General features: G+C 32.7%; 9 protein-coding genes and 10 pseudogenes across 19 annotated transcripts, besides 2 other annotated features; 9 read left to right on the top strand and 10 right to left on the bottom strand.

Moving 5' to 3' along the window:
- Nucleotides 1–20,525: part of a mobile genetic element that runs on past the window's edge.
- TVAGG3_1083540 lies at nucleotides 26–282 on the top strand (annotated as a pseudogene). Its single transcript has one exon. A coding segment is annotated over exon 1 (257 nt).
- Nucleotides 923–1,469, top strand: TVAGG3_1083530 (annotated as a pseudogene). Its single transcript has one exon. A coding segment is annotated over exon 1 (547 nt).
- TVAGG3_1083520 lies at nucleotides 2,174–2,329 on the top strand (annotated as a pseudogene). Its single transcript has one exon. A coding segment is annotated over exon 1 (156 nt).
- Nucleotides 4,509–4,859, top strand: TVAGG3_1083510 (Poxvirus D5 protein-like family; the record flags this gene model as incomplete). Its single annotated transcript, XM_051256752.1, has 1 exon — nucleotides 4,509–4,859. One exon carries the CDS (start codon nucleotides 4,509–4,511, stop codon nucleotides 4,857–4,859), a length of 351 nt encoding a protein of 116 aa, XP_051076039.1.
- TVAGG3_1083500 lies at nucleotides 4,899–5,229 on the top strand (annotated as a pseudogene). Its single transcript has one exon. A coding segment is annotated over exon 1 (331 nt).
- Nucleotides 5,335–5,556, bottom strand: TVAGG3_1083490 (annotated as a pseudogene). Its single transcript has one exon. A coding segment is annotated over exon 1 (222 nt).
- TVAGG3_1083480 (protein of unknown function, DUF4106 family) lies at nucleotides 5,824–6,699 on the top strand (the record flags this gene model as incomplete). Its single annotated transcript, XM_051256751.1, has 1 exon — nucleotides 5,824–6,699. The coding sequence occupies one exon, from the start codon at nucleotides 5,824–5,826 to the stop codon at nucleotides 6,697–6,699; it is 876 nt and encodes a 291-aa protein (XP_051076038.1).
- Nucleotides 7,143–7,949, bottom strand: TVAGG3_1083470 (KilA, N-terminal/APSES-type HTH, DNA-binding family; the record flags this gene model as incomplete). The annotated part of the gene is made up of 1 exon (XM_051256750.1): nucleotides 7,143–7,949. The coding sequence occupies one exon, from the start codon at nucleotides 7,947–7,949 to the stop codon at nucleotides 7,143–7,145; it is 807 nt and encodes a 268-aa protein (XP_051076037.1).
- TVAGG3_1083460 lies at nucleotides 9,291–9,836 on the bottom strand (annotated as a pseudogene). The gene has a single exon. A coding segment is annotated over exon 1 (546 nt).
- On the bottom strand, nucleotides 10,456–11,394 carry TVAGG3_1083450 (organellar and viral DNA polymerase type B; the record flags this gene model as incomplete). Its single annotated transcript, XM_051256749.1, has 1 exon — nucleotides 10,456–11,394. One exon carries the CDS (start codon nucleotides 11,392–11,394, stop codon nucleotides 10,456–10,458), a length of 939 nt encoding a protein of 312 aa, XP_051076036.1.
- TVAGG3_1083440 lies at nucleotides 12,470–12,777 on the bottom strand (annotated as a pseudogene). The gene has a single exon. A coding segment is annotated over exon 1 (308 nt).
- On the bottom strand, nucleotides 13,256–13,840 carry TVAGG3_1083430 (uncharacterized protein; the record flags this gene model as incomplete). The annotated part of the gene is made up of 1 exon (XM_051256748.1): nucleotides 13,256–13,840. One exon carries the CDS (start codon nucleotides 13,838–13,840, stop codon nucleotides 13,256–13,258), a length of 585 nt encoding a protein of 194 aa, XP_051076035.1.
- Nucleotides 14,252–14,836, bottom strand: TVAGG3_1083420 (phage tail repeat-like family; the record flags this gene model as incomplete). The annotated part of the gene is made up of 1 exon (XM_051256747.1): nucleotides 14,252–14,836. One exon carries the CDS (start codon nucleotides 14,834–14,836, stop codon nucleotides 14,252–14,254), a length of 585 nt encoding a protein of 194 aa, XP_051076034.1.
- Nucleotides 15,029–15,430, bottom strand: TVAGG3_1083410 (uncharacterized protein; the record flags this gene model as incomplete). Its single annotated transcript, XM_051256746.1, has 1 exon — nucleotides 15,029–15,430. One exon carries the CDS (start codon nucleotides 15,428–15,430, stop codon nucleotides 15,029–15,031), a length of 402 nt encoding a protein of 133 aa, XP_051076033.1.
- Nucleotides 18,068–18,654, top strand: TVAGG3_1083400 (annotated as a pseudogene). Its single transcript has one exon. A coding segment is annotated over exon 1 (587 nt).
- Nucleotides 18,659–18,901, bottom strand: TVAGG3_1083390 (serine threonine-protein phosphatase family; the record flags this gene model as incomplete). Its single annotated transcript, XM_051256745.1, has 1 exon — nucleotides 18,659–18,901. One exon carries the CDS (start codon nucleotides 18,899–18,901, stop codon nucleotides 18,659–18,661), a length of 243 nt encoding a protein of 80 aa, XP_051076032.1.
- On the bottom strand, nucleotides 18,920–19,282 carry TVAGG3_1083380 (uncharacterized protein; the record flags this gene model as incomplete). Its single annotated transcript, XM_051256744.1, has 1 exon — nucleotides 18,920–19,282. One exon carries the CDS (start codon nucleotides 19,280–19,282, stop codon nucleotides 18,920–18,922), a length of 363 nt encoding a protein of 120 aa, XP_051076031.1.
- An 894-nt stretch (nucleotides 20,526–21,419) lies between the features above and the next one.
- Nucleotides 21,420–25,391: a mobile genetic element.
- On the top strand, nucleotides 22,275–22,635 carry TVAGG3_1083360 (annotated as a pseudogene). The gene has a single exon. A coding segment is annotated over exon 1 (361 nt).
- On the top strand, nucleotides 23,673–24,527 carry TVAGG3_1083350 (annotated as a pseudogene). The gene has a single exon. A coding segment is annotated over exon 1 (855 nt).
- Nucleotides 25,392–25,524: the final 133 nt, after the last annotated feature.

Raw genomic sequence — 25,524 nt, 5'->3', positions numbered from 1 at the left:
TATTCTATATTTTTACCCATATGAAATGTACGCCGCTCAGAATATAACGCCAACAGTTTTGGATGCCATGAACGGAAATGTTTCCGAATGGTATAACGAATGCGACAATGCCATTAGAAGGTCAGAAATAGTTCCTGGAACTTACGAATATACAACTGCTGTTTCTTATGGAAACGTAGGTGAGTTTGGAGAAGGTTCTTCAACAACAGTAGATATTGCTTGCGACAGGTTTCACATTATTTCTATTGACAACTCATTCTTATACGTGGAACAAGACATTGAAATAAAACCTTCTGCCAAGTTGTCTGACAAGAAAGGTTGCAATGGAATTTTCTATGTCGGATACCAATATGCTCCAGAAGTTTTCATGGGATATAAGATATATTCTAACTCTGACTTAGTTTCAAACAGTAACATGGGCAAACTATGAATGGTTCGCTTTGAGAAACTCAGTACAACCACAAGCGAGAGAACAAACAGACCAGTATGCAAATATTGAGAAAATAAGAAGACTTGACCCTAACGTTCCAGGAGTTTATGTTAACCTTTCTGGTTCAGATGGAACTGCTGCCACTAAAGTAAAACTGAAACTTAGAGTTCCTTTGTCATCTTTCCTCATCTTCAGGTTTTTAAGATACTTGCCAAACTGGCAGGAAAAATTTCTATTGAACTTACTCCAAGCAAAAATAACTTAGTCATGCACCAACACAAGACCCATTCACTATTACAGACGTAAAGGGAACAAATCAAACGTCATTCGCCGAATTTTGCAAAGACAAAGTTGACTTAGACTTTGGTTTCTCAAACTTCAACAATGAAGTAAACTATTATTTCAATGCTGCTGGAACTGCTTGGGACCCAGTTAAGTTCACATGCGAAAAAGTTTGAATGCAAGAGAATAGAAAGCAGACTTGCAGTCTATATGTTGGACCCAGATATTTCAAATGCTTTAGCTGCCAAATATATTGCAGTTCCACTTATGTTCCCTATACACCAAATATCTGTCAAAGACTTTGCAGGTGAAGTTGGAAACCAAAGTGCTGACCCAGGTGCAAGAACAGATATTGCTTTAACAACTGCAATGAAACATGCAGATACTATGTTTGTACTGTTCAGACGAACTATAAATGACTATTCTTGTTTCTACAACCCTGGTATTAAATATCATATAAACATAGATGGCAAATATTATCCAAGAGAAGAATATTCTACAGTTGAGGATATGAGGTCATACAACTTGACATTAGATGCTATGAACTTTAACAACAACTTCACAACAACCATTAACCCTGAAATGCAAAGTTCTATTATGCCATATGTGAAAGTATGGACTCATACAGGAGGTCAAAAAACTCAATATACAAATGGAGACCGTTCAAACTTTTGGCTTGGCATTCCATTTGCTGACTCAGAAGACTTTATGGGTGGTATTTCAACTGTTGGTACTGTACAAATACAATATACTGGTGACAGAGACGGTCCAGATGAACTGAGAGCAAAGAAGTTTACAAAACCAATAGCACTTTTCACGGAAGATGCTTTTTGAAGATTCGTTCGATGAAACCTGCTGGGGCTCCTCAGATTGGCATAACGACAGCTTCCATCGAGCAGATTTTGCAGCAGGTCAGTAAGTTGTTCTTGAACTGACTTCTCTCCGTCAAATATTGACAGTACGCCAGTTTTGACATAATATTGTATTATAAACTTACCTTTAGAAATATCTGTAAGTTTTGTTGTTATATTTTTGTCAACGTCAAGAACTTTCACCATCTCGGTTATACCAACTTTCTTTGCTTTATGGAAATATTTAGGTTCAGCAAAGACTGCTATTCTATAACATTTTCCATTGTTTGTGTAAAGAACTATTCTGTCAATGTATTTGTATTGTTTGTGAGTATAAACCTTGTTTTGCTTCAATTCGAAGAGATACTCGAATACGTCCATCTTTTTATTCTAAGTAAAATGTCATTTCCGAAAAATAGAAGCGTAAGTGTTTCAAAAGGTTTAATGGCGGTGGCAGATGTGAAGTTAAATTCACCAACTCAAACAAACAGTCAAAGTGTTATTGTCAATGTCAAAGACAGAGATGTTGAAGTGGGGAAACCATACGAGGACGAAGATGGTATAACAATTTTCCTGTAAAAGAACAACCAACATATCCTGAAGTTAGCAGAGACTTAAGTTCTGTTGCAGATATTCGAAACGACTACCAACAACTGAAAGACAAACTTCAAACTCAGGAGAAGATTTGTCAAGCTTTAGGTATAATGTTAAACTTGGTCGAACACAACCCTGTAAAAGTGAACTCATATGTCATTGCACCTCATGAAGTCTTGAAAGAACTATTGAAACTTTTGACAGAGGCAGACGATATAAACATCAAAGAAATAGAACCCGACATTAGTTGCTGTGGTGTTTCATATAATGTCATTGACAAGATATACGTTATGAAAGGAGGTGAAACGTTGAACTTAAAGTATAGTTTCCCAGACGTCATAAAAATATTTGACGACCACAACATTTCATTAAAATTTATTTGCTAAGTAAAAATGTCAAAACTTCTTGAAAGATGTTTGAAGAAAAATAATATAGACTTTATTTCATGTAAAGGACTTTACACACTTTTGAACGATATGAAAGACCCTGTTTTGTTGTTCGTGTAGACAAAGGAAAGTTCTATGTCTTTACAAAATATTTGAACTTCTTAGACAGAGAACTTCAAGAAACGCCATGTGAAAGTTTAGATGAAGTTCTTCTCCACTTTCAGAAAACTTTTTAAATATATATAAATGGCAGAAGACATAATGGTTTATACTATTACGACTAAAAACCCTGAGTCATATAATTCTATAACAACAAACTTACAAAGTCCTCAAGGACGGTATTGTAAACTAACCTTAAACACAATGACGACTAAAGCCTGTTTTGCTTTTTGACACCAGAAGACTTTATTGTTGTGAATGGTAAAAAATACTCCTTTGAAGATACTTACTCAGATATACCACCAACAGGTTTTGTTGACTTATTTAATACTTTAAGTACGGGTGTAACATGTGCTGCAACTAGAGCAGGTTTCATTATGTTTGGATGTCCGACTGAGTTTACTATAAACAATATGAGCTATAATACAAAACTTATATCTGGTTTTTACTACCAACAGTTTCCTATAACAGGAAAAGGTGTCATACAAGGAATGTCTATTCCATTGACATTAAGCACACCAATCTTATATATTGTTTCAAACTTAGGTTCAAAGTGTTATTCGAATGTCGACAGAAACTATTATGACCAAAAGATACTTATGCGTATAAACAATACTTTTCTCTGCTGGTTTGCCTATTGTTCATTCGAATGCAGAATTTTCAACCTTAGTGAACTCAAACACTTTGGCAAGTATAACGTTGACATTAGTTGACGCAAACTTTGTTCCTGTAAAACTTTTATGTCCTATGTATTTGTCAATGACGGCAGAAAGTTTCGAATTGGAAGATGCAACTGGTGAAAGTATTGTATTACAAGAACAACTTCAACAACAAATAGCTCAAGAACAACAAATGCAACAAATGCAACAACAAAGTCAAGAATAAAAAAAATATTTTTTTTATTTTTTATAAAAATGTACAGAATAGATGTTTCAGATTTTTATGACTTCCAAGCATTCAGAAATATGTGTCCATTTCGAGACTATAACAAAGCAGTCGAGAATTTGAAACGTTTAGTCATTTATGTTGACTCTGCCCCAGAATGTTATGTCATGAAAGAATGGGATGTAGTCTTTAACAAACCTAAAGCGACAATAGTTTCAGAACAAGAATGTAGACAGAAACTTAAGAAAATAAAAGTTGTACAAGTTGGCATGAAGATGTTAGATGCTTGGGATATCTTATTGTCAAAACTTGAAGATTTTTCATTCGTCGGTATAAAGTTTCTATACACCTTCTCCAAACTTCTATTCTATCTTCACTGGATATAAATACGAACAAGTAGAATGGAAAGAAAATATTATAGAAGCTTGGTTAGACCATGTCAAAGAAAATTATATGCAATGGAAACGAAAAGGTTTATGAGTTATATCTTATGTTGGTTTGCAAACATCTTACAACATCCAAGTGCTAAAAATGAAACTGCTCTCATTATAATTGGAAAACAAGGAACAGGTAAGAATACTTTCTTTACAGATATCTTATGCAAACTGTTAGAAGGTTATTCGAATCCGAATATGACAAACTTAGAAAACATCTGTGGCAAGTTTAACATCCTCAATAGAGAATATGAAACTTATAGTTTGCAATGAACTTCAAAAGTATAGATACAACAAAAGTTTTGAACTCAGATGCTTTGAAGAGTCTTATAACAGACAAAGTTGGCGTTGTTGAAAGAAAGTATATAAGACTCAAGAGTTTGTGAGAATGTTGCAAACTTCATTATGTTGTTCAAACAATACTGTTCCGATGAAGTTAGAAAGTTCTGACAGAAGATATGTAGTTGTCAGAACGTCAGATTCTCATATGCAAGATACAGAATATTTTGACGACTTAGCAGAAACTTTGACATCTGACTTTTACAACCACTTGTTCTCATATTTCATGACATTAGATATTTCTAAGTTCAATCCAAGACAAATTCCACATACCGAAGAGAGACAAACATTGTTAGAAGCAAACAAGAGTGTATATGAACTGTTCATAGATGAAACTGACTTTGAGTGTTTAGATGAAAGGTCATTGTACGATTCGTATAAACAATATTGTCAAGAATATGGTTATATGACAGCTTCTAAACGAACATTCTTGGCAAATGTCAAAAGTCTTTTAGACGTACAGAATGGTGTATATACAAAGAAAAATTTTTATGAGTAAATTTTAAAAAAAAATATTTTTTTTATCCGATAGAAAAAGATGGCAAAATTCATCTCAGTAAACAAGTACATGTCAGGACTTAAAGAAGAACTAGACCCATTCACATATTTGAATGTTTACTTCTACCATTTTGAAAAGTCTTCATTCAGCAAAGTTTGGAACATCGAACCAGTTAAGTTTGCTATTGTGACTAAAAATGGTGCGAAATTTGAAGACTTAGACATAGAAGGTTTGTTAGCAGTCAAAGAAAGTTTTGACAGAAGGTTTTCAAACCTTAAAGAAGGCAAAGCATACAAACTTGTTATACCTTATGAACCAAAGAAAGCAGACGACTATGAATATTATGAGTCTAAAGTTGTAGAAGTTCAAGGTAAATTGGGTAAAAAGATTTTAGAGTCTAAGCCAGTGTTTGCTCCTAAAGAGGAAGAGAACATTGACATTGACCCAGAAATGTTCTAAAAATAAAATTTTATTTTTACATGTCAAATTTCTTTTTCTCTGGAACTGGTTCAGGTTCTTTCTTCTCTTCTTCTACTTTCTTTTCTTTCTTTTCTTTCTTCTTCTTTTCTGGTGGAGTTATGTCAAATTTGGCGCAACTATATTTATGTAAAAGTTCTTTGTCCTTTAATAGCTCTTCTATTCTGTTTTCTATTTCATCTTCAAGAACAGCGCATGTGTCTTCTTTGCATTCTAAGAACTTTTGTTGGACTTCATCTTTCCAATCGGCGTCATCTCTGTCAACAAGTCTGTCATTGACAAATTTTAAGACTTCTCTGCTTAATGTTTTATGGTTCTTGTCATATTCCCAGAAACAGAACTTTAGAACAAATTCCCCTTTCTTGTTTACACTATGTAAGATTTTATGGTCGACAGATGTTTTGCTGTCAAAAAGTTTGTCTCGAATATAGATAGCGAAATCGCTAGACATTTTCTAAAAGATAAAAATTTTAATTTTTCTAAAAATATGTTAGAAAAAAAGTTTGCTGACATTGACAAGAAATTTGAGAATGTTTTAAACAAGAACAAGAGGAAGTTAGAAAATGCTCAGATAAAGCCTATACATGACAAGTTCTTATTTGCTCAGAATGGTATAACAGGTCTAATTGCACCACCTGGGTCGGGTAAGACTTTCACTTATCTTAAAATGGCTGCACAACAACAAGAACTAGATGAGAAGAACCCATTCTATGAGTTAGTTGTCATTTGTAGTACTTCTGGTCAATTTGACCAAACCGTCAATTCGTTCAAAGATATTATAAAGAAGTCTAAGTTAGTATGTATAAAGGATACTGAGTTGTTAGATTGGATAAAGAAGTACCAAAGAAGAGTTTTGAAGTATAATGCTATAAATGAGTATATAAATTCTAAGTTTAAAGACCCAAATGAGGAAATGCAGAGAATATTAGAGAAGAAACACTTCAGAAACAAACAGAAAGAGATAGAATACATTTCGAAGAAATTGCAATCTTACGATTGGAAGACATACCCTCATAGGTGTCTTCTTATCTTAGATGACTTTGCTTCTCATCCTTTGCTTAAGAATAGAGAACAAGATATGTGTCGAATTCTTAAGAAGCTCAGACACTTTAACATTTCAGTTGTCATTTGTGTACAGACAGCAAAGAGTTTAAGTAAGGATGTAAAGAGAATACTTACTGACATTGTACTTTTCCCCGGATTGTCCGAAGACGATTTCATGGAACTTATGAAAGAGTCCATGGCAGGTAAGTTTGACAGACATGAACTATGGGAGAAGTACAAAGTCATACAAGACCCTCATACTTCTTTCAGAATTCATATCTACGCAAACAAAGTTCAAATTGTAAAAAGTCAAGCTTGAAAAATGTAAGTGTTTAGTCTTAGTAAGTCTGTTGTGGTGCTGGGGCTGTCGGTTCTTCTGGCTTTGGAAGGCATTCAGGAAGAGGAACGTCAGTCATCCGTTTGTGTCCTGTCGGAAGGAAAAACTTTTCCTGTCGGAAGGAAAAACTTTTCCTGTTGGAAGGAAAAACTTTTTCTGAAGTTCGACCAAAAAGTTCTCAATTTTCGAAAATTTGAATGGTTTACGGACGGACAACTGGAAAAAATTTTCCTGTCGGAAGGAAAAATTTTTCCTGTTGGAAGGAAGAGTTCTTCCTGTCGGAAGGAAAATTTTTTCCTGTTGGAAGGAAATTTTTTTCCTGTTGGAAGGAAGGACTCGGAATGCCAGAAGGATTTGACGAGGCAATTTACCTAATTGAGCTACTTGAGCCATCTGAAGTCAAGCGTAAAAATAAAGAGTGCAATTTACTCTACTTGTTTGAAGTTGTCAAAATACTCTGTTATTTTTTCCTTTAACAATGGCAAATCTTCTTTGAAGGTAAGTATTGTACAACCTTTAATATCATAGTGTGTTTGAGGTAACGTATCTTGAACTATTTGTTTCACATCTTCATTCGGTGTCATTGAAATCGGTAAGTTTTCGCGATAGAACCAATTTCTGTCAGATTTGTAAATCTTAGCAAGGTCGTAAAAGCTTTTGTTGTTTCTTCTGACTAAATGCAACATAACCATATCTTTATCTTCTTCTTTCTCCAACTCTTCAGTATAAATCATATACTTATAGTTCTTTTCCTTTCCTTTTGGTACCGAACGTGGTATTCTTTTCTGAATGTTTTTGTCTTTTGCTTCAAGCTTGTTTTCCATCTCTTCACGTTCTGCTTTATATAGTTCATCTAACATCATGAAAATATAACAAGCATAACGAGGTGAAGCCCACATTGCTACGGCATTTACTAAAAGTCTATGAACATAATATCCTCTCAAACCAGGAGCCAAATTCTTGCGATTTTCGTACGGAATCTCTTCCCTCGGTTTTCCGAGGGAAGCAATCATATGAGGAAATTCTTCTAAAAGTTCTTTTGTCTGTTGGTTTTCAAACCAATGATATGCTTGCTTTGTAGAACGAAGAGCGTTCAAAATACTTTGCATCTGGTACATATCGTCTTTGACCGAACGAATGAGACGTAACTGTTTGTTATACTGTATGTACTCGTATTCTTCATTTATGGCTTCATGGACTATAACTGTTGTTGTGTTCTCTGTTGTTGACATATCTGTCTTTATATTCCGGATAAAAAAAATATTTTATAAAAAACTAACTTTATTTTTTCTGTCTTAAGGAAATTCACTGTTTTCATGTGTTTTATGCAAGACCGAAAAAAGTCGGTCTAGAGAAATTTCACTGTTTTCATAGAGTTTTGGCGACCCAGATAAAAGTCGGTCTCGCTGTTCTTCACTGTTTTCGTACGGAATCTCTTCTCTCGGTTTTTCGAGGGAAGCAAGCATATGCCATTTTACTCAGATTTTTGGTCATTTTTCAGCAAAAATATATTTTAGGGTAGAAGGTTAGATCTAACACGTTTTCTACCCTCGTGAATTTTCATGATTTCATCGTAAATGTTTTGTCAAGACTTCTTCGTAAATGTTTTGTCAAACATGAACGTAAATGTTTTGTCAAACATGAACGTATATGTTTTGTCAAGACTTCATCGTAAATGTTTTGTCAAACATGAACGTACATGCTTTGTCAAAACTTCTTCGTAAATGTTTTGTCATGACTTCTTCGTACATGCTTTGTCAAGACTTCTTCATCGTAATGAGCGTAAATGTTTTGTCAAGACTTCTTCGTAAATGTTTTGTCAAAACTTCTTCGTAATGAGCGTAAATCAGACAAAAATAATGTTTAGGTGAAGAGGTGCGATCTCACCTGTTTTTTCACCTTTTTTCACATGGTCTAAAACATACAAAACTCATGAAATTTGTGCTGAATTCAGCAAAAATATAATTTAGGGTAGAAGGTTAGATCTCACCTCTTTTCTACCCCAGTTATTTTATAAGCGTTTTACATGGTAAGCGTTATTTTTACATTATGACACGAAGTGAACATTGACACTTCGTCAAAAAAATCCCTGAAATCATATCTTACATACAAAATAAAAAAATAAAATGACACTTTTTCATTAGATAACTGTTATTTTTTGACGAAGTGAACATTGACACTTCGTCAAAAAAATCCCTGAAATCATATCTTACATACAAAATAAAAAAATAAAACTAACTTTATTTTCTGACTTTCACAAAAGACCAAAAATAAACGCTTGTGAGAAAACAGGTGAAAAAACAGGTGAGATCGCACCACTTCACCTAAACATTATTTTTGCTGAATTCAGCACAAATATAATTTAGGGTAGAAGGTTAGATCTAACCTCCTTTCTAACCTGTTTTTTTCACAACCGTTTTACATGGTAAGCGTTATTTTTACATTATGACACGAAGTGAAGGTTGACACTTCGTCAAAAAAATCCCTGAAATCATATCTTACATACAAAAAAATACAAAAAAATGACACTAACTTTATTTTCTATCTTTCACAAAAGACCAAAAATAAACGCTTTACATGTATTTTTCAGCAACTTCGTCAAATAATTTTATAGCTTTATCTATCTCATCTACTTCAAACGTTTCTTTACCTTTTATGGGAGCACCATATATTTTCTCAAACTTTTCAAGTAGTTCTGTTTCTGCAGCTCTCATATCATGAACAAACACAACCTTGACTCTATTGACTGTACTGTCATATCTTTGAGTTATATTATATGTTCTTCCTATCTTATATCTCTTTGTATTGAAGTCCTTCGGTTTCTGAACGATGTAAAGTAAGCCTTCACTGCAACGTTCCGTATCGAATGAACCATATGTTATGAAGTTATATCCAACAACTGGGTCTAACCATAACAAAATTATTGGTATAAGACTTTTGTCGATGAGATATGCTGCAGTTCCATAGAATCTTACCGATATCATAAGCTCAGGATTTCTTGTCAAAATTTTCTGAGTAGAAGCAATTCCAACCCAATGGTATGTTTTCTTTCCAGATGGAGATAAAATGTCTGACAAAGAATATTTGTTGTATTTCTTTGAGTATCTTACGTTTAAATCACCTATTCTAACCAATTTGGTGTCATTGTCTATCTTTTTAACTGTTTCAAACTCAATGTTTGTCATTTCTGTTCTTACATACAAAATAAAAAAATAAATAAAAATAAAACTAACTTTATTTTTTATTTCGGGAAAACTCATGAAATTTGGTCATTTTTCAGCAAAAATAAAGTTTAGGTGAAGTGGTGCGATCTCACCTGTTTTTTCACCTCTTTTTTCACAAGCGTTTTACATGAATTGTACGATGTATATTTGAAATCCTAAACAGTTTCGTAGCTTCTATTTCTTCTTTTAGTACATCGAATGTTTTAACAATGCCGAAAGTTTCTTTATATTTCTTCTTGACGTCAGATAGAAGGAAATCTTCTGCTGTTGGATAGTTTTTGTCAAGACTTCATTGTAAATGACCAAAAATATATTTTATGTTAGAATGTTAGATCTAACATGTTTTCTAACACGTTTTCTAACATGGTCTAAAACACACAAAACTCATGAATTTTCAAGACTTCATCGAACTTAAATGTTTTGTCAAGACTTCATTGTAAATGACCAAAAATATATTTTAGGGTAGATGGTGAGATCTCACCTGTTTTTTCACCTGTTTTCTCACCTCTTTTTTTCACAAGCGTTTTACATGAATTGTACGATGTAGATTTGAAATTCTAAACAATTTCGTAGCTTCTATTTCTTCTGTCAGTATGTCAAAAGTTTTAACGATACCGAAAGTTTCTTTATACTTCTTCTTGACGTCAGATAGAAGGAAATCGTCAGCAGTTGGATAGTTTTTGTTCAGAAATTCTAACATGTCCATTTTATCTTCTGCTGGTTTTTCTGCTTCTTTCTTTAAGTCAGCATAGTCGTTTCGCATACGTTCTATCTCTTTGACGGAGTAGTTATATTTCCTTATTGCTGCTTTACATTTAGAACATTGTGGGTTCAACTTTGCGTTATATTCTGAAACCTTACCTGCTAAAACAACTAAGGCGTCAATGGTTTTCTTTAACTCAAAAGTTGCTGGTTTTATCTGTTCATTCCATACCTTACCTCTTCTATCTTCATCTCTTATTTCCCAAACACATTCTGCAACTAACGAAACAAAGTTGTCGTATGTCTTAAATTCTTCAGATTTATATATGTCAGAAACATTCTTATATACCATGTCGCAATCTTTGTCCATAACCTTATGGTTGCAATGAAATCCTAGAAACTCATAGTTTACCTTACGTATGAACTTCTTTATTTCTACTGAGTCAGTTGGTTTCACTTCTATTTCATCGAATTCAGGAATAGTGAGTTTTTGTTGTTGGATTTCAGGTAGTTTAGGCAAATGGTCAATAATGTCCTCCATTTCATAAAGATACTGTTCATTTGTTTCATCTTTCGCACTACAGTCTAAATTACATGTTAAAAGTTCTTGCTTTATCTTCTGGATTTCTGTTTCAAAAGTATATGAAGAAGGAATGAAGCTTTTCATCCCTACCAACATTGACGTAGGATTCATGACTAAAGAGTTTGGTGCTGTAGTTGTTTGAACTGTTGTTGTGCCGATTGTTGACATTTTTATTTTTTATACAAAATAAAAAAAATAAAAAAAATAAAACTAACTTTATTTTTTATTTCGGGAAAATTCATGAAAATTCAAGATGTGAAAAAAGAGGTGAAAAAACAGGTGAGATCGCACCACTTCACCTAAACATTATTTTTGGGTCCTTTACACTCATTACGAAGAAGTCTTGACAAAACATTTACGTTCATGTTTGACAAAACATTTACGAAGAAGTTTTGACAAAACATATACCCGACATTCTCGTCAAATACAAAATAAAACTAACTTTTTCATTAGATAACTGTTATTTTTTGACGAAGTGAACATTGACACTTCGTCAAAAAAATCCCTGAAATCATGTCTTTACATACAAAATAAAAAAATAAAACTAACTTTTTCATTAGATAACTGTTATTTTTTGACGAAGTGAACATTGACACTTCGTCAAAAAAATCCCTGAAATCATATCTTTTATACAAAAAATACAAAATAAAACTAACTTTATTTTTTCTATCTTAAGGAAATTCATGACAAAACATTTACCCGACATTCTCGTCAAATACAAAAAAATGACACTTTTTCATTAGATAACTGTTATTTTTTGACGAAGTGAACATTGACACTTCGTCAAAAAAATCCCTGAAATCATATCTTACATACAAAATAAAAAAAAATAAAACTAACTTTATTTTTTCTATCTTAAGGAAATTCATGATTTTCGAGAGTTTTAGACCATGTTAGAAAACGTGTTAGAAAACATGTTAGATCTAACATTCTAACATAAACTTTATTTTTGGGTCCTTTACACTCATTACGAAGAAGTCTTGACAAAACATTTACGATGAAGTCTTGACAAAACATTTACGAAGAAGTCATGACAAAACATTTACGAAGAAGTCTTGACAAAACATTTACGAAGAAGTCTTGACAAAACATTTACGAAGAAGTCTTGACAAAACATTTACGAAGAAGTCTTGACAAAACATTTACGAAGAAGTCATGAAAATTCAAGAGGGTGAAAAAGAGGTGAAAAAACAGGTGAGATCTCACCATCTACCCTAAAATATATTTTTGGTCCGGGAACAACTTTCTCTCAATTGGAGCTGTGGCATACTCTTTGCGTAAGCGGTTCAGACCTTCTTCGAACTCTTGGTCTCTCTTCGATTTGGATTGAGATTGGAATTGCTGGGGTGGAGCTTGCTGGAACATCCAAGGGTTGGGGAAGTAAGGCATAGGCAGAGGAGGGTAGTTCGGGAAGCCTTGTGGTGGGTAGTAACCTTGAGGTGGAAATTGATAGTAATTTGGTGGAGGTACTTGCTGGAACTGAGGTGCAGGGGCTGGTGCTTTAGGTTCCTCTGGTTTGGGAATGGACTCGGTTGGTGGTACGTCGGACATTGTTCTGAAACAGTACAAATATTGTTCTGAAGCAGTACAAATATTGTTCTGAAGCAGTGCAAGTCTTGTTCTGAAACAGTACAAATATTGTTCTGAAACAGTACAAATATTGTTCTGAAACAGTACAAATATTGTTCTGAAACAGTACAAATATTGTTCTGAAACAGTACAAATATTGTTCTGAAACAGAAAATTTTTCTCACAAATTGAGAGCTTTTACGGGAAATTTGTTCTGAAAAAGTTCAAGTCTTGTTCTGAAAAAGTACAAGTATTGTTCTGAAACAGTACAAGTATTGTTCTGAAAAAGTACAAGTATTGTTCTGAAACAGTACAAGTATTGTTCTGAAAAAGTACAAATATTGTTCTGAAGCAGTACAAATATTGTTCTGAAGCAGTACAAATATTGTTCTGAAGCAGTACAAATATTGTTCTGAAGCAGTACGTGTTAGATCTAACATGCTAACATAAACATTATTTTTCAATACTTTTTCAGCACTTTTCCGTAGTTATATATGAAAGACAATTCGAGATAAAAGTCATAGTACAATGGAATAATATGTTGCACACCATTTGTTGTGAACCAAACTTGAAAGTCAGAGAAACTGTTACTAGGTGGTTCGTAGAATTTAGAAGCAAAGTCATAAAAGTCCTTACCAATACATAGAAAACTATTGTTGCTTGAACTGAAACTTGCATGACACATAACATTTTGAGGGTCAAACACGTTTCTATAAACTGTCAAATCTGCTGGTGGAAGTATAAATTTAAATGGACCATCTGGTGGTAATGGTTCGTTCTGGTTTAGTAACCGAAGAAATTGTGCCCAAGAACGTTTGTCTACTTTCCAAAATAAAAACTCTGTATCTCTTGGAGGGTTAATTTCAATCTTTTGAAATGAAACGGTGGAGTTCATCTTGTCATATTCTAGTTTCAGATAGTATGTTCCATTTAGTAAAGAGTCGTATTTTTCTTGAAATTCCCAATAATATTTGTTCATTTGAGTTTGAAAGTCATTTAGAGTTTTCTCAAGACTTTCGTCTGAACGAACTGTAAAGATTCTCATTTCGTCAAATTTGTCTATTAGACCATCAGAACCTTTATACTACCCATGAAAATATACTGCGAACATAAATGCGTTAGTTCTATTTGAAAACAAAACTCTTCTAAATGCTATTGCCTTTGCATCTGAAGGACTTTGAAGCCAACGAATTGGATAGTCAAACCTGTATGCTCGGGATGAAATTTCTTCATCTGATATTGTCCTACCAGCATTTGTAAAGATATAGTCTAATGGTTTTGTATCTGCTACTTTTGTTCTTTGTTTTTCAACCTGAAGCATTTAATATATGTAAAAATATATTGTTTTAAAATGGTATGCCATTTCATATTTCTCATCTAACAAACAAGTTTCCCAATGGTCTTCTCCAACAAACTCAGCGTACATTTCAAATAAAATAAAAAAATATTTTTTTCTTTACTTTACATAACCGCCTGCTGCCATAAGTCTTTGACGCCAACCCATACCAGCTAATGAAGGTTGACTTGGTTTAGTTTGGAAACTAAACTTTGGTTTTGGTTTATCTTCAGTTTTTGGTTTTTCTTCTTCTATCGGTTTTTCGTCACTTTTCGGTTCCTCTGACTTTACTTCACTTGCAGGAACAGTTGTGTCGTCAACATCTTCATAAATATCATATGCCATTTGTTTTTGTTTTCCTTTCAACTTTTTGTGTTTGTTGTAAAGTTTAGAATATTTCGACTCTAAGTCAATGAGATGTTCTATAATGAACTGTTGGTCAGTGAAGTAAACTTTTCCATCTGTTGTCTCGAAAGCTCCTTCAGACTTCAATATTTTATTTGTGAGAGTCTGTTTCTTTTTTGAGATACTAGCCGTTCCATTTTTATGAAAAGTGACTTTGTAGTTAGGGTTTGTATTTCCAGACCTGGCACTTTCTATTATTGAATTTTTCTCTTCATCTGTAAGTTCTTTGACAGGTTTTGACAATGGTTCTGAACTTTTTGTTTGTGGTGTCAAATCTACCGTTTCAACTTCTTCGGTCATTTCATCTCAGTAAAAAAATTTAGTTTGGTTTGTTTTCAACTGGTTGTTTAGGTTTTTTTAAGTCGGTCTAAAACTTCCTGAGGTATAGGAAGAACTTGACAAACACGTTGTGTAACTGCTGGAAGTCGACAAATCCATCTTGAACCCATTTGTCTCAATGCTGTATTGTTCATTTCATCTCAGTAAAAAACTTTACATTCCCCACGTTTGAGGCGGTTGAGGTTGGTTATTGTTTACCCATTGTTGTGCATGGTTATATCCTCTGTTAAAGAATCTTTCACCTTGGTCCATATAGTGTCCTGCTTGGTTATAGTAGTCATTTGCTTTGTTATAATAGTTTCCTGCTTGTCTTCCTACATTGTCCATCCATCCTTGAACTTTTCCTCTTGTTTCAGGATTTGGAATAAGATTTGTTGCATCTCGTGCTACATCCCAACCTTTCTGTACAGTTTGTATAATAGGTTGTGCTTTCTCTTTCAGTATACCTAATGTACTCAAAATCTTCCTTCCAATTCCAAATGCACCTCTGGCTATTGTTCCCACTGCGGGTAAAAATCTGGATGCAACTCCTGCTAATGCGCCAAATAAACTCATTTCTTATAGGATAAAAAATGACGAATCCAAACAAGGACCCCTATGTTTCTAAAGCGACAAAGAAAGCACTCATGATAAAAATCTTTAGTTCAACACCAAATGCTTGGTTTATGGATATCTTGGAAAACATTCCGAGAGTTAGAACAGATGGACCACCATACTGGCTAATATTTGTCGGTCAAAACACAAGATACTGTGAAGCCATACCATTATGGTCCAAAAATATTTTAGATGTGAAAACTGCTTTGACAATATTCGTTGACAAATACCATCCAACAAAACTGACATCTGACTGTGAAAGTTCTTTCAAATCAGATGATGTAAAAAACTATCTGCGTTCAAAAAATGTAAACCAATATTTCATTGTCGACCAAAACCATTCTGCTCTTGGTGTCATTGACGGTTGTATAAAAATGTTAAGAGACTTAAACCAACCACAAGGTGGTGAAGCAAATGAAATGTCATATGACGACAAATATAGACACTTCTCCATGGCAAAGATGAGACAAGTTTTAAATATTTACAATAGCCGTAAACAAAAAGGTTTGGGAAACCACTCCCCCGAAGAAATGAAAAACAACCCTGACTTAGAGAAAGACTATATATTTAATAATTTAGTCAAAAGAGACAAACAAGAAAGAATGCCGGGCTTCAAACTTCAGAAAGGTGACAAAGTAAAAATAGAAATACCTAAACGCGACCCATATGAAAATACTATTGACTATGACAACAATGGGAACCCGACAGGTACTCACATTCGTGTTCGTAAAAATAGAAGAAAGTATACAAGAGAATATTATGAAGTTTTAGGCAAACATGGCAAAATGTACACACTGCAAGCAGAAGATAAAACTACTATTGCCAGACCTCGTTTCAAACTTGTCAAAGTTCAAGGTGGTATACTTTCAAAGACAGTTCCTAACAAATATAAGACAACTCCTGACGAATATGCTAAAGAAGTTGAAAATGACGACTAAGCAATTCTATACCATGCGTAAACTGTCATGTAAGGTGGCATGTAGTCTTTACTTTGTCCCGTTGTTTGCGTATATCCTGAAACGCGATGTGTATGGTTTCCATCTCCCTGAGTGTTACCCCAGAAACAATTTATAGCAAACTGAACGTCGTCTTTAACATCATATCCTTTACCTTTTTTCATTGCTGACCAATCCCAAAATTTATGCTTATGCCAACCTGCTTGAGATGTACTTAAATCTATGTAGTGACTGTGTGCAGGTAGATTTTCACCTGAAATCGTTTTACTTCCACCTGTTTCCTTTGAAGAGTTTGCACAATACAAAAACCTGTCGACTATTTGAGTCCAAGTTCCAAAACCAAGTACTACTTCTGGTCTGGTAGAGTTCATTGACGTATAAATAGAGCCTATAGGATATAATGTTTGAAGTATTTCTGTCTTTAATGTTTGAAGCTCTGTTTTGTCAGCCTTTTTATCTAACATTGCTGGTAGTTCATATGCTTCAAAGTTTCTGGCATGACTTTCAATGTTCCTGCAACTCTTATCTAAATTGTTAAGAGTATCTTTTACGCTTGTACTCGGATTCTCTAAAGGTGCACTTGAACCAAGGTCAAAGTTCAGTATTATGTCGTCTGCTCTAACAGTTGTAAAACTTGTATGTGTATGAGTCTTATTTGCTTTCTTCTCTAACTCATCGTTAACATAAGTTTTATCTGCTTTAAGGTCTAAACATCCTGAAACCCATCCTGTATCAGCTTTAACTTTAAAAGTCTCCGATGTCCATTCATGGTACCAGTCAACCCTTTCTATAATTTCTTTATCTTTTTCATCCACATATTCCTTATCCGCTTTCTTCTCTAACTTACTAGCCACATATTCCTCATCCGCTTTCTTTTCAAGGCTAACGTTTAAGTCTGTTATTTCAGATATAGAATGTGTATGAGTCTTTTTAGAATATTCGTTTTCAGCTCTTGTCACTTCACTTGACATTTTATTGTCAACATATGTTTTGTCTGCTAGTTCAGGATGAGTATGTTCTTTTGTTGCATAAGCATTGTTAGCTCTTTCTTCTTCTTTTGCTATTGCATCGTCTACATATTCTTTGTCAGCTTTGTTGTCAACATCTGCTTTCAAAAGAAGTTCATTTATAGGTTTCTCGTTTAAAGTTCCTTTTGTTGGATTTATACAGACAGTATTGTTCTTCTTGTCTTGAAATAGAAACTCATCTGTCATTGGGTTTAATGTCAGTTTTAAGTTTCCTTCTTTCAATGACTCAGATATCTTAGAATAGTTTGAAAAGTTTGTTGTGTTCTTATTTAGAGCTTGCATAATGAGTTGTCGGTTGTGTTGTATTTCTCTCATGGAAGCAATATCTTTCGACATTTTTATTCTAGATAAAATATGCTTTCAATAGAAAAAGAAAATTCAAGAGTTGCTACAACTAAACCATTAGATGAACTTTTACTAATGTCGGTCAAAAGTTTGAGACAGATACCGTAAAGCATGAAGGCTATCGTTTTGACTACCCATTAAGATGGTTAAGAGACCCATCCGTCACAAAAGCTATTGGCTTTCGTAGAATGAAGTTCATTTCAGAAGCCATACATGGTTTCCCATTTACGGTCGGTTTTGAAGTTCGATACTATAACAAAGAAAAACGTATGTATGAGAAATTTGAACAGGGAAAACTTTTACAAGTTAGTTTGCTTGTAAACTTAGAAACAACTCTTCAAGCTTTTCAAGAAAAAATAAACGATATCTATATCGAATATGCAAACCAGTATAACATTGACGAGGGAGAGTACCATCTCGATATTATTTATGACAGGAAAAATGCAACTGTTAAAATCAATAGAATAGAAGACCTTGGAGAAAACGTTTATATTTCTACAAAATATAACAACTTGGCATGGTATAGATTTATGAGGATGTTAAATCAGCCTGCAGCATATCCAGTACACCCAGACTTTTATGAAGTCGAAAACCCTAATGGAACATATGAAAATGTTTTCGACCAAGATGCTATTATTGTTCATGCTTCATTTTCTGGCGCCCAAAACTCTTTCTTATGCTTGGCAAATGACTTTTACGAAAAACCTACAAAGTTATACGAACCACCAAGTGGAAGTATTTCAGACTTTCAAGTATGGTTTACTACAGATGGAAGAAAAAGAATAATTCCATTATACCATGCGTTTTACTTAGAACTTAGTTTCATATACAACTACTATCGAACGGTAAAATATAATTTTTTAATACGGTTGAGGTGTTGGATTTGGTTGCCAACTAGACTGTGGTGCAGGTTCAGGTTGTTGTATAACAGGAGCTTGTTCTTCTGGTTCAGGGTCTTTAGGTATAATACCAACGAACTGACCTACTCTTTTACCAATATTTTTGACTCCGTTCCAAATTCCTCTTCCTACGGTTTTTATTCCATTCCATATACCTCTTCCAACATTTCGAAAGAAGTTTCCAATACTACTGAAGAAACCCATTTTACTATATGTAAAAATCTAATGTCCGCCTAGTCTCTTACGTTTCCTGTTGAGTTCCATAGCATTCTTTAACTGGAGCTCATACATTCTGTTTCTCCTCTGGTAGAAAACATATTCTGGGTCAACTCCTGTGTTCGCGTCATCTGCATAAAGTTGTTTATATCCCACTTCAGGGTTTGTATAAAACTCTTTCCATCTCATATTTGCATACCATGGTGGCAAACCTAACGCAGCGTCATTTGACATGGCAGTTTGCATTTGTACATCTGTTGGCACTTGACCATAGTTTGCCATTGCAGTTTGTATTCTAACTTCATTTGGAATATTCTCTGGGTTTGGTTGTCCAGGTTGCTGTGCATTCGCTAAGTTCTGTGCGTCCATTTAATATTAGATAAAAATATCTCTTACGAGTACATATACTGAACATTTGCAGGCATTGGTTCATCTTCATATTCTCTGTACTTTTCTGCCACGTCAAAGAAATAAATGACACAATGGAAAAAACCTAAAACAAGTAGTCCTATTTCAAACCACATTTACTTACTAATAAAATTTCTTTGTTATGACACTTTCTCCGGTTTATAGGACCTCTCTCATATTCTATCTTGTCATATATAAACTCATAGTCATGTATGTCCTCTAACCATCTCATAACGGTTTCCAAACCACTTTTATCGGATGTAAAGTAAAAGCATGGATGGTTATGTATAACGTCTAAAGTTTCTAAAGAGTCTCTCAAAGTCCAGTCTACTTGGTATTGAAAATCCCATGTGTTATAGAACGGCGGGTCCACTATAAAGAAAACATTTTCCTTGTCTTTATATTTTTCATACAACTCTGTCCAATAACATCTCACAAACTCTATACCCTCAATATATTTTTCTATGTCCTCTTTGAAAACATTTGTATAGTTAAGATATAAAACTTTTGACATAAGTGTCTCAATGTCATGAACTCTTATAGCACCACTATATAATAGTCTAGCAGATATACTATCCCAGTCTATATATTCTGCTTTTTTCAAAACCTCTCTCACAATATTTTTCTTATCTAATGGTATACGTTCCATCTTACCTATAGGTATCTTTTCTTTTAACTCTTTCAATATATTGTTTGTGTCTGGTATATGTTTGAGACGGTCCATATAGTTGTCGAAGTCATTGCATATAATCTTTGAGTCTGGGAATATTGTATGGCACAAATGGGATATATAGAAACTTCCACCGAACAAATCTACAAATGTTAGACCATTCGGTAGTTTCTTAAGTTCTCTCAATATAATATCTTTACATTTACCCTTATTTCCAAAGAACGGTAACGGTGGTTTTGTAAAATTCATTTATATATAATAATAAAAATGTTTTTTCCTGAAAAGTGACAGAAAAGTGACAAAACATGAAAACATATATAATTTGTGAAAAGTGAAACATTATATAATGTTTTCGACCCAGAAGAAGGCTTCTTCCCAGAAGCAATGGAGGAAGAAGAAGAGTCCTCCGAATTCACACCAGAAGACTAACAATTTTCCGAATAAAAACTTCATTTATACTAAACATCTTCGGGGCTAGAGGGCACGAAGTGCCTGGAAGCCCCACTACCTTTTTTTTTTTTTTTTTTAAATATCAGATTACTTAGATCCATGAATAATATCCGAATTTTTTTTCTTAAAATTAAACTTCAAAACTTCTTGCAATCTTATTCTTCATCAATTGTAAATTTTTAAAACCATTTTTTAAAATAATTTTGCGTAAATTTTATTCTCATGTTGTTTTAATCGAAAATTGATACATTTTCAAAAAAATAATATTGACTTATGAAATTCATTTTTAAGGTGAAATAGTATTGTTTTTATTAAAGTATATGAATAATATATAAAAAATTAATGAATAATATAAGCAGATTTTTAGTTTACAAAACAAATATGAGCAATGCAATTTCAAACTTTTGCTGGCAATTTCGATATTGCTCAAGTTTGTAGTATTTGTGATACCTATAACATCGGCTTAATCAAAATTCGATTTTTCTTATGAGTTATTGAGAAAATTTGATTGCAATGAGAAGGATTTCGACGTTTTTGATAAACTAAGAGCTGAGCTTTAGGGGTTCAGTTCATTTATGGCTGTAGTTTGATGCGTAGATCTCTTTTTTATTGTAAATTCTTTCAGCATGGAGATCGAGAATGAATCTTTTGAGAACTTTATGAGTTTTTACACCCGTAAAGAGGTCCTTCGAGGAAAGATAGTCCAGACTACATGAAGATGTGGGTTAACCAAAAAAATCCGATGGTTTCCCCATATTCATGTAGATCTTCGAAAAAATGAGCACCAAAAAAGCCAAAAAAATAGGCTTTTTATTGGATTTGTACACTAGATCAATAATCTATTTAGGATCTGACACTCTTTTTAGCCAGAGATATGAGGTCCTTTCTAGGAAAACGATCTATTCATCCATAAAAAAAATGAATTATCGTTTTCCCCAGAAATTACATGGGGAATGGTAAAAGTAAGGAAAATCTGGGTACAATTTGTGAGCACATTATGTAATATGTAAATTTATCCGCTTTGTAGGAATTTAAAATTGTTTGTTGTTCTGTTTCAGTTAAATTACTGAATTTTTCAAGATTAATATTGTGATAAAAAATAGAATCCTTGAAACATTCTGATATCTTTTCAATGTTTAAAACGGATGCTAAAAAATGTAAAAGAACTTCATCAGTCACTGTGATTTTTTTGAAAAATTTATCCCAATTCAAGCATCCAATTGATCTTTCTGTCATTGTACTTATGCATTGATAAAGTTGATTTAATGAATCCGAAGAATAATCATTATGCTTGACTAGTTGAGTTAGTTGATACAGACTGTCGTCAGCCATTTTAAAAAAATGAATAAAATTGTATAGTAAATTATATTTGTGAAATTTGTGACGCTACATTCAATCTAAGACCAATATCTCAAAGAATTCCTCATTTAAGTATTACTTTTCATTGTTTTTTAAAAAATATCTTTGCTTATTTGTTCACTTTTTTGACATTTATTATATGCTTTTTATCATATTTCCGATGATATGAATATATATTCTATATAAGAATGACGCTACATTCAATCTAAGACCAATATCTCAAAGAATTCCTCATTTAAGTATTACTTTTCATTGTTTTTTAAAAAATATCTTTGCTTATTTGTTCACTTTTTTGACATTTATTATATGTTTTTTATCATATTTCCGATGATATGAATATATATTCTATATAAGAATGACGCTACATTCAATCTAAGACCAATATCTCAAAGAATTCCTCATTTAAGTATTACTTTTCATTTTTGATTCAATTTTCGAACGGTTTTCGTAAATTTTGCATCATTTCATTTTTTAATGGGAAAATCATCTATATTTAATCAAAAAAGAGCAAACTTTACAGACGAAAATAAAATATTTATCAGGGAACAATCTGATAAATACCAAAAATCAACATCGAGAGATGAAAAAACGAATATAATCAAACAAGTTCTTCAATATTTTAATATTAAATACGCCGAAAATGAATCTAAAGCTGTCAGAAGATATTTTAGTTATATTGCAGTTAAAAATATTCCCGCAGTTACTGGAAAATATCCTGATACAATTGTTCGCAAAGATATGCTTTATTCGCATGATCATACAAATATTATTAATTCAAATAATATTGAACGTTACTACCGTTGCATCGATCATTCTTGTCAAGCACGTTATTTAGTTAAAATTGAGAACAGTTCAGTTTCCGAAGATTTACAAAAGGAACATATACCCGAATGCAGACAATTTAAAAAGTTACAAAATGAAAAAAATGATCTTCATAAATCAATGACTCTGACAGAAATATACAATAAGGCAATGGCAAAATTTTCTGAAGACAACGGCACTTTTCAGCAGATTAAAAAATTTATGACAGAACTTGCTGTTGGTACTGATGAAAACCCATTAATTAAAGATTCATTGGTCAGGGAAGTTTATAATAAGTCCAGAAAATTTTCTGTTGGAGAAAAAATTACAGACGATGAAATTGCTAATTTTTGTTTAATAAATGGCGAGCAGTTTTTCATTGGCCATGATTTTCAAGCAAATTGTGAGACGATGTTTTTTGGTTTTGAGAAGGCAATTCAATTTGCAAAAGAAGCCACAGATTTATTTTGCGATGGAACTTTTAAAATTACACCAAAACATTTTCAAAAAGGACAGATGCTAACAATTATGATTTGTGAACCTTCAACAAATCAATATCTACCACTTTTATTTATATTCATGAAAAACCGCACATTTGAATCTTATAAGAAGGCATTTGAATATATTTTTACTGTCAAGGGTATTCAATTTTCAAAGCTAATTCAAATTCATTGTGATTTTGAAAAGGGAATGATAGAGGCACTTCAACAAATTTTCCCTAAAGTCCGTATAATTGGATGCCTATTTCATTTCAAACAAGCTTTACACAGGAAACTTGTAGCACTTTATACAAAAAATTTCAATACTTTACAAAATTCTTTATTTAAGCTATATTCTATTACTCCATTCATGTCTCATGAAGAATTTGTACTTACAATGCATATAATTAATCAAAATAAAGTTGATTCGATCAAAGATTATATTGATTATTTCAACAAAGTTTGGTTGCCGCACTACAATTTAATATCTCAATATAATAATGCAACTGCAATATTCACTAATGATTGCCTCGAGAGTATGCATTCAGAATTTTCTTCGTTAAAACATCCAAACATTTATGAAGCTATTAAGAAGATATCTCAAATCCAATTAGATAAATATAACGCCATCAAAAATAACCAGAAGATCGAGCGCCATATAAAAACCGTTATCACTGATAGCTACAAAAATTATATTCTTGACTGCTTTCAAAAAGAACTTGAGAAAACAATTTTTTCTATCAAACAATACAACGTAAGTGATCTTTCTTTGGCTCAGAACGAGATTTCTCCATATGGTTCCATAGAATCGAGTTCATTGTTCGAAAATATTCCAGTTCATGATGCAGATATACTCAAATCGATCGATCTAACAGATAAAGATACAATGATCACTAAGTTTATTAATGAAAAAAGAGAAAAAATTATGGCATTATTTAATGAAACATTAAATCATCCAGATTTTAATTCATCCACTCCAATTCAAACTAATTTTGAGCAAGCCGATACAAATCAAGGTTCAGATGCTCCAATTCGCTCCGAAAATTCAAATATTGCAGACTCTACAGATTTAGAACCAGAAAATCAAAACCATCCTTCTACAAATCAAATGTCTAGTAATCTAGAACATAAGCTGGACCTTCTTGATCATATTGAAAAACAATTATCGAAAATGCGCTCGTTATTGGGAATTCTTCCTACTACAAATGCTATTGTTGGGCCGTCAAAACAAGTTTCAGTTAATAGCAAGCAAAATTCTGAAAAAAATAAGAAAAAATCTTCCATAACAACAAAATCAAACAATAAAAAACAAAATTCATCCGACAATCCTCCTAAACGTAAAGCTCCTATTTCGGAAAGGATTCTCAGCGATAATAACTTATATTTTCAAGTTCATCGAAAGAGATCGAAAAGCAAACGTTCCACATCTACAGAGAAAAAGAATTGATATATGAAGTCTAATTCCTTTTATAACTACTATATTTTTATTCTTATGACTAAAAAATAATATATTATTTAACAATTTTCATTTTTTTCTTTTAACAATTTCGTTTTATTTCCATTTATTGTTAAATGATTTTTAGCATACACCTTTCTTTGTTCATCTTCTAAATACAATTTATTTTTTCTTAGATATAATTCTATTCATTCAATTCGATCGTCATTTTTCAGTACATGATCGTAATTTTCAATTATTGATCGCGATTTTACTTCAGAATTTGTGCGCAATATTGCTTATCAAAATTATATCTCTATTCTCTCATTTCTGTTTAGTCAATATCATTACACTCCTATTGTCTAATAACATGCTATTAATTTTCTTAAAATTAAAAAAAAAATATCAACTTTTAAAAACAGAAACTTAACATCCTTAGGTCAATGGATTTTGATGTGAGATACATTTAATCTGTTTTTCTTTTTTTATTTTAAATAATTGAATATTTATAGTTGTTATGGGTCTTACATCATGTAAAACAAATTTTCTTAAAGTAAATTTACTTTTTCTTCAATCTTTCTTACATATTTATTAAAAAAATTATCCAAAAAAAGATGTTTTAGAATGAAAAAAAAAATAGAAAAATCTTCATTTATAGTCTTTCTTGAATGTATACGTTTTGATTTTTTTCTTTTTTAAAAAATTCAATTTCTAGAAAAATCGAGAAAAAATCATTTTCTTCTATTTTTGTTAGGACGCCATACCCATTGAAATCTCCTCTCAGGACGCCATAAACTATTCAATTATGGTGTAAACTTCTCAAAAATTGAATAGTTTACATCAGGACGCCTTAGGACGCCAACCCTTTACGCGCCCGTATATCTTGAAATCTTTGCTAAGATCTAATTTTTACACCCTCACTTTGCTTTTCTAAATGCATATATATATGGATATATTGAAATCTTTGCTATAGATTTTGCATGATTAATTCTGAATATGTAAACATGCT

The sequence above is a fragment of the Trichomonas vaginalis genome, assembly GCF_026262505.1.
Source record: "Trichomonas vaginalis G3 chromosome Unknown ctg_162, whole genome shotgun sequence".
Lineage (NCBI taxonomy): Eukaryota > Parabasalia > Trichomonadida > Trichomonadidae > Trichomonas > Trichomonas vaginalis.
This window is presented reverse-complemented; position numbering and strand designations above follow the sequence as displayed.